The sequence below is a fragment of the Corvus brachyrhynchos genome, unplaced genomic scaffold (genome assembly GCF_000691975.1).
Source record: "Corvus brachyrhynchos isolate BGI_N302 unplaced genomic scaffold, ASM69197v1 scaffold229, whole genome shotgun sequence".
Classification (NCBI taxonomy): domain Eukaryota; kingdom Metazoa; phylum Chordata; class Aves; order Passeriformes; family Corvidae; genus Corvus; species Corvus brachyrhynchos.
This window is the reverse complement of record NW_008240042.1, coordinates 48,374-58,273: the sequence shown is the minus strand read 5'-3', so window position 1 is coordinate 58,273 and position 9,900 is coordinate 48,374. Positions and strand designations below refer to the sequence as shown.

Here is a 9,900-nt window from a genome sequence, read left to right as displayed (position 1 = left end):
CCTGCTGACACCTGAAACCTAAAAGCAGCAAAGGAAAGATGTGAAAACCAGCTGCTGTTTATAGCCAACTCCTGAAACCTTTGGAGAGCAGGTTGCCAACTGCACCAGTGGTCAGAGAGCAGGTATCCCTGTGGCTCTGGGAATCTGAGGTGCTGTGCAGCTCATAGCTTTAGGGATAGCTTTGGCCACCTAGTGAATGACATTGAGGGTCAGTGCTGAGTCTGCCTAAGAAAACAATGTTCCTTTCCTCCTTCCTGCCCCCTGCATTTCTGCCTCTTGGTTTAAATGACTTCCAAGACCACGAGAGCTTTTCTGCCAGTCATGATGAACAACAACTACGGGCACATTGTCACAGTGGCTTCGGCTGCAGGTCATTTTGTGATTCCTTTCATGGTGGCATATTGGTAAGTGATTTTGAAATCAACCTTGCTTCATTTTTTGAAAAATTTTAATTGCATCTTCTCCATCAGAAAGTACCAAGTTATTAGCTCTGACTGAATCAGGAGCAATGTTTGTACAAAAGAATAGCCATGTGACTATTCTATTTTCTTTGAAATCTATTTAAACTTAAGGCCCACACCTATTTCCATGCCAGGTCATTCCTCAGGTTTGCTCCAATAATGCTTCTCTGTTTCAAAGCACACACAATTGATTTGAGATGCTCCTGTGTGGTACAGTAAACATTTGAGGGTTAATCTGCATTTCGACCCTGCCCATCCTTCTTCATTTCACACATTCAGGCTGCATTCCTCCTAGGAATCTTCTCTCAGGAAAATGGGATGTGCATCAATTGACACACACTAGGAAATGTTTTCTAAGGTTTCCTGATGTTTTCCTGTCTGTTTTGTCTGCCTGTTCACACCTTGTCTGCTTTCCACAATTACTCCACAGGTTTCAATATCTAATCCACCACTACATTGTGGCACAGGGAAAGTTAGAATAGTCCCTGCTCTGTCTCTCAGCTGGATTATATTATTTGGAGGGTTTTGCCTCCTAGGCCATTTGCAGTTGTAGAAAAGTGGAAATAGGATTGCTGCCTTCTCATTTGTACTTTTTCCCCTCCTGCAGCTCAAGCAAGTTTGCTGCAGTTGGATTTCACAAAGCTCTGACAGAGGAGCTGTCTGCCCTGGGAAAGGATGGAATAAAAACAACGTGCCTTTGTCCAGTTTTTATAAACACTGGATTTGTCAAAAACCCCACTGTAAGGTAACTGTCAATGCTCTGCATTCCTGTGCTTCCTTCTTTGCATCACGGCACTGCATATTATCCCCAGCCTGAGGCCTCTGTTCCACCTGGCTGTATAACAACAGTGTGTATCATTGGCTAAAGAAGATCTGCAGTGTCCTTTAACTCATGTAATGGTTGCATTTGAATTACCTGAGGTTGTGCATTTGTGAAGCCTCCTACATCAGCCAGTACCACCCCTTTTTACTACTGCAGGTCTTATATGTTTGCTTTCCTGTGTAGGCTTGGAAAGATTTTGGAGATTGAAGAAGTTGTAGAGGCTCTGATGGAAGGAATAGTGACCAACCAGAAAATGGTTTTTGTTCCATCAAATCAGAGTGTTGGTTTACTGCTTGAAAGGTGAGCAGGAAAAAAAAATGTATCCACTGTAACCTCCTGAGTGTATCACCCTCAAACTTGTAAAATCTGATTCAAGATTAAGTTCTATTTTAGAACATATCACAAGCTAGTTAATAATGCAGTGGTTCTTTCCAGTGACAACAGCAGACATCATCCAGAGATTTTTTTGAGCCCTTTCATAGGCCCTTGTACAGAACCACTTGCTGCAGCTGACTGTTCTCAGTGCAGAGCTCCACTGCTCTGCAGGCCACCACATTCTCGGGAACAGTAGTCCCAGAGAGAGATGAGGACCTGCTGCTTATCTGTGTTTGTTTCTCCATGTCAACACCAAAGATTGAGGCCATGGAGGCTGGAAAATTGCTCTAAAAGGGCTCCTTTGCAAAGAGAAAGCAAATGCTTGTGTCTATGTTCAGTATGAAAACTTTCTGGATTCTGCAGCAGTATTGCAGCCAAAATCATGGTTGGTACATACCTGTCATGGAATTTTCATAAAAAGAGATGGGTGGAATCGGAGTTAAAACTTGTCAGAGGTTGACAAGGGCCATGTGTCCTTGGGAAATAATGCCCATTTTAAGACTCTGTCTCAGTCCATGTGTGTGCATACATTCTGCTACCAGACCAGGTCTTCCTTCACTTGCAGTGACACTTTTCCCTATAATTTAAGTTACTCTCCCACATTTAACTTCATGTTAATGTTTCTTTCAGGGTGTTTCCAGAACGTGCCCTGAATCTTCTGAGGAAGATGACTGATGTCAAGTTTGATGCAGTCATTGGGCAGAGAAGCACGCAGTGAAAAGCAAGAACTGATTCTCATTTCCCAGAGGCACCAGAGAAGACAGAACATGTGCTGAGTGTAGTTCCGCTGGCTTGATTCAGAGCAGAGCTAAGGCAGGTGCTTCCAGGCCACCATTCCCAGGCACACCTAAGAGCTTATCCCACACCTGCAGCTGGGACACACCTGCATAACAGGGAGTGTTAGCAAAGCAGAGATGCAGCTCTAGAAGGGCTGCTTTGAATGTACATCCCATCACCTCTATCTCATTGTGCTGAGGCTGGCAGGAATTCCCACAAAGGTGGGTGGCCTGTTTTCAGTTCAATTTATATTCTTAAAATATAAAATTCTCTAATGAACACTGAATTTCCCATATTTTTGTAGCAAATACCTGAAATAATAGAGGTGTATATGTAATATACCTAATTACATCGATTATCAATTACGCATTTGCACCAATAATATGCCTTTATATGAATAAATACAGTTCTTTAACACAAAGAACAGTGTCTCTTGGCAGTGAAAGTCATAATCAGGTCCTAGAGATGCATTTAAGGTATGATATCAAGGAATACACCTTTTCCTGTATAATTTCTCACATGGTCCTCTGCACTTTCCAGACATCTTTAAAACACCTTCTCATGAAAACAATGCAGTATTTCTCTACAAATGACTGGGTGCCACAAGTACAGCCCTCACAGAGCAAGGGCCAGGGCTTAAAGGCGGTGCCAGGGCAGGGGGTGCAGGGGAAGGCTCCAGACAAGCCTTCACACAGCTCCTTGTCACAAGCCAGGGGCCTGCTCAGATGGTGAAACCCCTAAAGGTCTTTGGCCTGTGGTCCAAGAGAGCAGCAGCTGATGACACACGGGTCAAAGACCCCTCCAGAGCACAGAGGATCTGTGCACCCACTTGTGCAACTCCCACCCGCTGCAGGCACTGCTGGCCCGCAGCCATCCCAGGCACAGATGCCACCTTTGGCACAGTTGGAATCCGTCCTGTTCACCTGAGCCTTTCAAGCTGTTCTGTAAACAGGTTCTTCAGAAAAGGGAGAGCCCTCACCACCCAGCTCCTCCTGCTCTTAGCTGGCAACAGGTAGAAGTTTTGCTGCCATCATCACAAATAGTTGCTAGATGTGCTAAATGACACAAAAATAGTTTCCTTTTTGCTCATGGAACACTCATGTAATAGGACACTCAGGCTGTGTGAAGCTCAAGTTCCCAGCTTTGGATTTTTTGTTTCATAGCGCAAGATTCCTGTAGCCAAGAAAATAAAGAAAGGGTAAGCAAATTTCAGAAAACTAAAAAAAATCCAAAAAGTTAAAAGTCAATCAAGGAGTGTTGATGTGGTTTGAATTTAAAACCAAGACCCTCAAAACCCCAAAGCATTTGCGAGACGCATGCTTTGAGTCCTGAAGGATAAAGGAGTCCAATTTGCATGCATTTTCAGTAAGTTATTTTGTAAGTCTGTTTTCCCTGCCTCAGTGGCATCCCACAAACCTGAGAAGAGTGACTTAGTGGCTTTGTCTACTCTGAAAGAAGTTCTTGGTTTGCCCTGCTTCTATTTGAACTACATGTTCCTCTCTTTCTAAGAGGACAGGCCTTGTCACAACTGAGAGCCACTTGCCCTTCTCCATGTTGCTTGAATTTCCAGGTCTTCTGCTTGGCATAAAGAAAAATATGCAAAAGCAAGGATTTCAGCCTTCATCTCCTGAACACCAGTGCCAGAACTGAGTCACCAAGCCTCCCAGGCTCCTCAGTTCTCTTTCTGGCCACAACATTCAACTGAAGCTTATCCCAAAGTCTGGTCACTGAGGGGTGCCCCTGTCCATGCAGGAGTCCATGTGAGCAGGTTTCATACAGCCACCTACAGCTAAGTCCCAGATTTGGAGGGTGGTGCCTCACACCCTGGCCTAGGACTCCTTATGAGTCAGGTCAGTGATTCTGGCCCTGTGCTCTGCCTCCTGCTGAGGTGTCTCTTGGAGTCGGGCTCGGTTCTTCCATGCCCTCCCTGCCTCCTCTGACTTGGCCCCAGCACTGACTGGAGCCCTGTGCCAGGAAAATGGCAGCACCGCTGAGCCGTGCAATTGGGGTCTGGCCCAAACACTGATGTGTTAATTAAGCAGAGAACCAAGTTCCAAGAGAAAAGTAGGAAGCGCCTAGCTCAGAATCTCTGTGCTGGAGTCAGCCCAGTCTCCCACAGACATGATGAGCAACAGCTCAGTTAAAAGCACCATGATGTTGTCTAGAGGTCTGTGGAGCTCCTTCCTCAGCTCTTCTAGCTGTTCTGCTTTAAGAAAGCACAGGAGAGTGAGGGCCCCACAGGGATTTCATGAGCCAGGTGCACTACGTACTCCCCAAGGGGTTGCAGCCAGCAGGCAAATGCCTCTGCTGTGACTGCCCTGCCAGGTGACAGGGGCCCTGGTCACCAGAGCAAGAGGCAGGAAGGTGAACTATTTACAGAATCTAATGGCATGGATTAAAACACCCCACAGCACTGCTGCCTGGCCTGTCTCTTTAGCGAAGTTTGAGGGTACTTCTTTGGAGACTGGCTCTGCTGCATTTTTCCAAAGTCCTTAAATCCTACTCAGAATGTTAGGAGAATCATCTCAACCTGTGTTTCTTGGCACAAACCCAGGCCACTTAAAAGAGAAAATCAGGGCTGTACCTCTTACTGCCCCTGTCTGCTAGCACCAAGGCCCCACCATCATATACCTTTTAATGCTTGCAGGTGGTACCAGTATGCATAAAAAACCAGGTAATTTTAGGCAGCACTTCAGAACATGGATTTCTAAATGCACAGAATCCCCTGAACCCAGCAGTTCAACAAAAGGGGGGTTTGTACTGTTTTGTGGTTTTTTACTATGTCTCCACTGAAATTAAGCATCTGACATCACTGGTGTTTCATAGTGTTGCAAAACTGTCTGCAGAAATTCTGACTCAGCTTTTTGGTACCTTCGATCTCTCAGATTATTTCATTCTGCATCTATTATCTGACCATGCATTTTTTCCTTTTCCAAGCAAGTCTCTTGCTTTGTTTGAGCTCATCACTGAGAAGATTGTGGCTTTACTGCAAAACTTCTACCACAGTGTTAATAAGCTTACATTTATCCAAGAAGCCAGGTGTTTCTAGTGTTAAACTTGCTCTCCTGCAAACTACTTCCCCTCTGTGTTCTCAGGCTTTTAATGTTCACAGCTGGTTGCTGATCTTTTTCCAAAAAACACTATCAAAATGATTTTCAAGAAACATTCTAGTTAAACTGATGCTGCAACAGGAAGATACACTCAATGCTCAAAAATAATCTGGTGACAATAATGACTGTATTTTTATATAAAGGAATTCCAGACACTCATGTTCACCAATGTCTCCCAGCTTGCTAATCGTGAGGTAATCTCTAATGGGAGAAGAACCCAAACCCTGAATAGGAGCTTGCACTAATCCTTTGATGGCCACATAGCTTTTCTATGATGAGTTATTGCTGCTTCCTTCTGAAGGGCTGACCTGGAATACAGTACATAAGGACTCCTTTGAGCCTTATAGAAGTGACAGCTGCACTCTAAGAGAGGTGAAAAATTGAAAATTGTGTAATAGCTGGCTTTAATATTATGCAGGATATGGAGATCTGCATTTATTCTCATTGAGTGATTTCTGTGTAACACAGGAATTATACTGGCAAAAGACAAGATTCAGGTCTCTCTAGTATAAAAAACAATGAAGGGGAAAAAAACCAATATTTATGTGTAGCACAGTTCTCTAAGTCCTTAAAGCATGCACGTGCTGTTAACACCAGTTCTGGCTGCACAGCCAGATCATTAATGTTATCTTCCCAGCTGAACATCTGTTCATGTGGCACATTTCCACATCCATCCTCCTCTCTCTCTTAGACATTAAATTGTACCAAGAGCCCTTTTAAACACAAATACAATTTTAAGGGGATTTTAATGAGCTTGTCTGGAAGGAGGCTACATCATGATTTATAGCAAGGAAAGTAGTATGGGCCAAAAAAAGATTTAAAAATTTAGATTAATTGGTTACTTCCTTAGAAGTGCCCTTTTAGGTCACTCAGAGCTATGGTCAGTTCTTGTGCATTTAATGAATATTTTCAGCCAAAAGAACCCAAGCAAACCCAAACTCAACCAACCAAAATCAATCAGCACACTAATTAACAGAGGCACAATTACAGCTAACAGCTTCTGAGATACTGAGATTTTTCTGCACAGGACTATGGAGACACCTTGGAAAGGAGACTGCTTTCATATGGGTCAGTTGTAATGGACGTGACGTTAGGAATGAGTGACCGAGAATCATTAAAATGCAATATTTTGTGAACCTAGTTTATACTCACTGTTGGCATGTTCATTTTCTAGATAAAGAATTCCTGACTCACAAGGATTTGTGCCTAATCCATATGGTTAATCAGTAACCAATTTAGGGGCAGGAGAGGCTGTAGCTCACTTCATGCTCTCTCTCCTCAGGGGCAGGGAACAGGTAAAAGGGAAGAAACATGCCAAACAGAGGTGTACTCTCCTTTAGGAGGATGACATAAGTCCATGTATGCCACAGGCCTATAGATAAGAAAGCAGCAGCACAGATTTTTCAGATAGTTATTTTTCAAGCCACAGATTGTTTCAGTTTTGCCCTGTCACACACAACACTGTTTACATCTGAAGCCTTGGAAATCATGAAACTTGGAACTTCCATACACAGTTACATTAAACACAGATCTTCTCAAGTTCTTACGAACATAATATGGATCATAAGCAGAAAAATACTAAAGCATGATCCTCAATACTCTAAAGGCAATTTTAGATAATGGCTGTGCTGTGCAGTGCTGAGCTACCTCAGTGCTAGCTCAAAGGCACTAAGAAAGAGATGTTTTGCATGTATGTATAGCCCCATGATTACCTGCAGCCTTGGAGCCTGGCAATGGGTATGGTTGTGCTAGTGCAGTTCTGGACTAACAGGTTTGGGAAAGGGATTGTTCTTCATTAAGCAGCTAATCCAGGATCTCTGGAAGATGTCAAGTGACATGGTGCAAAGCTCTACTCAGTGCAGGACACCTTCATGGCAAGACGCAGCTACCTGGCATTCAGTTTCTCTTTGAAGCCTCCTCAAGGAAGGTGTTGATGCTCCTGCGGGTTTCCACCTTGTAGGCATATCTGTCACATGCTGATGTAGCTGAGATTAGCACACAAAGCCACAGTCACTCAACACCCAAAGATCTTTTTCACCCAAGGTTATGCTTTGTCTCTGAGCTACCAGGTCATGATTTGATTCTTTGGACCAAGTGAGCTTCCTTTTTTTCCCTCTGAAACAACTGAAAAAACAAAACCAAACCACATACACACAAAAATCCAGCTATTTAAGTTTTCACAGTTGGCTCTCTTTTTTTTTTTTTTCTTTTGAGGATTGTTACTATCAGGGAATAGCAATATTTTTATATTTGTTGCCTTTAGAGCATAAGATAAAGTACTGAAGTCTTACAGGTCTCTACGATTGCTAATCCAAAGAGCTACTACAGTTTTAAACTCAAGGCTTTAAGAGAATCCAGACAAATAGTTATTTTACATTTACTAAGAGAAAGAGGTAAAGCTTTTACCAGAACGGTCACAATAGATCCCCAGGAATCCAGCCTCAAAGTCTGCCCACATTCAGGAAAAGGTAACTTCTTTCTGTCATCAGGGATTTTACCTTGCCCTTATAAAGCACTGCTTGTGAGGACTTAGGGGATGTAGGTATCTGAATGTATGCGAGAGCAGGACCAGCAATATGCCAAGTGCCCCAATGGCAGTAAAACCAGACAATGGCATCTTTGTGGGTTGAAAGCCTGATCAAACTATGACTGAAGTCAATGGATATTACAGCTGGAGATGGGGGTCAGCAGCTTTGACCCAGGAAGAGGTGACCGGTCCGGGGAGATGGTCCCGAAAGGAATAGCCTTCCCGAGGTCCAGTGTCTTCCCTCAGCTGCTGGCAGGAGGGCCCATGCAGAAGCTGTCAGCTCTTTAGTGATTATCAGCTCGTGATTCCAGCTCAGCTCTGCAGGGCAGCCTCCAGGCCAAGCCAGACCAGAGAGAGAGGCGGAGTCCCCTCTGGCGAAGGGGGGAGCCAGGGACGAGAACCCTCTTCCTCAGGGGCCCCAGAGAGCTTGCTTTTATAGGGATACAGGGGATCAGTAAAGGACCAATGGATTACAGAGGATCTGGGATGGGAACAGACCAATGGGTTACAGAATGATCTGCATAGCGTCTCCCAAAGGATTGTGGGTCTGCCTTTCCTCACTGTGACCAAAGTGGTTGCCTTTCCAGGGAGTCCTGCTGGGAGATTGCTCAATCTCCTTATCTCAGCAGATGTCCCTCCAGGACAGTGGCTGGGCATACCCCACAAATGGAAGCCCTTTTTAGTGGTTTCCAGGGGCGTTGGGTGAGAGCCACAATACATTGCAAGCAGTATCACTAACTTTCAAAGCAAGAAATAAGAGCACAAAGTCATTATAACAGCAGTTTGCCCATTGACAACTCCTACCTTTTCACAGACCTTGCTGCAATCCCCAGAACTCATCTGAGGAAGCTGGCAGGTAACATTTCCTCCCTTGGCACATCTTAAGTGTCATGCTTTCATCTTGAAGAACCAGTCTGGGCAAGTAAAGCAGCTGCCAGGCTGGACATTGTGGATACATGATGTACAAACTCTGAGGCCAACAGGGAATATAAGTGTACACTGCGATAGAAGGGGAGGGGAAATCCACAAAACACAAGTCTGTATAGGTCACTTTTTCCAATTCCAGCCTTTTGGAAACTCCACATGGACAGCAGCATCTCTGCCACATACATTCAGGTTAGTACCTTTCAAAAGCATGGATGAACGTGGGGAGGATTGCTTGGGATTTTTATGTTCAGAAAAAAAACTAGAAAAAAGGCATTGCTGAACAGGAATTTTCTGAGATGTATTTATGCAAAACCTAAAATGTGCTGGGTTGATCACAACTAGTGCAACTTTTTGAGAGGCACATCATATAATCAAATCAGCTGTTTGCCACTGAATTTTCACCATCTCTGACCTCTATGGAATTAATGGCACAGGGGTGTGGAATAACAACCCAAACCCAAACAGATATATTTGAGATAATAACAATGATCCCCATATTTTCATGGACAGTGTTCTGGCTCTTTCTCAAACAGGCCACCTCAAATAGCAGTGTTATTTAGTTTATTTTTGCCTTTAAAGACTCCTAAATAGATGTACTTCTCCTCCTAAAAACAGTATATGTGTACTCTGTGTGAAACTGCAGACCTCCAGCCACTCTTTCTCAGATAAGCATGGATTTCTAAAACACCTTCCTGCTTTTCAGCAGAATTGTATTGGGTTCAGGAAAAAAGGAAATCCTGGAATTATTATGCACATCTGTAGAGGTGGACTTGCCATCCAGTGTGAGTCCAGCTTTCTGCTCTGCCGTATGGAACTGGGAAATCTACTGTACGGAATTGAAATCTACTGGGCTCTTATGTGGGGCTGGGGGTAGAGGGCATTTTCACTTGGCAAGCTGTG

The 9,900-nt window shown here is 44.0% G+C and overlaps 1 protein-coding gene across 1 annotated transcript in view; it reads left to right on the top strand.

The window, feature by feature from the left end:
* The window catches only part of LOC103622385 (estradiol 17-beta-dehydrogenase 11-like), a 6,528-nt gene extending 3,668 nt beyond the window's left edge, over window positions 1–2,860 (top strand). The window contains exons 2-5 of the mRNA XM_017744102.1: window positions 285–404; window positions 1,069–1,206; window positions 1,468–1,584; window positions 2,290–2,860. Coding sequence (XP_017599591.1) covers window positions 285–404; window positions 1,069–1,206; window positions 1,468–1,584; window positions 2,290–2,377 — 463 coding nt within the window. The 3' untranslated portion in view covers window positions 2,378–2,860. The remainder of the gene's footprint in view (window positions 1–284; window positions 405–1,068; window positions 1,207–1,467; window positions 1,585–2,289) is intronic.
* Window positions 2,861–9,900: the final 7,040 nt, after the last annotated feature.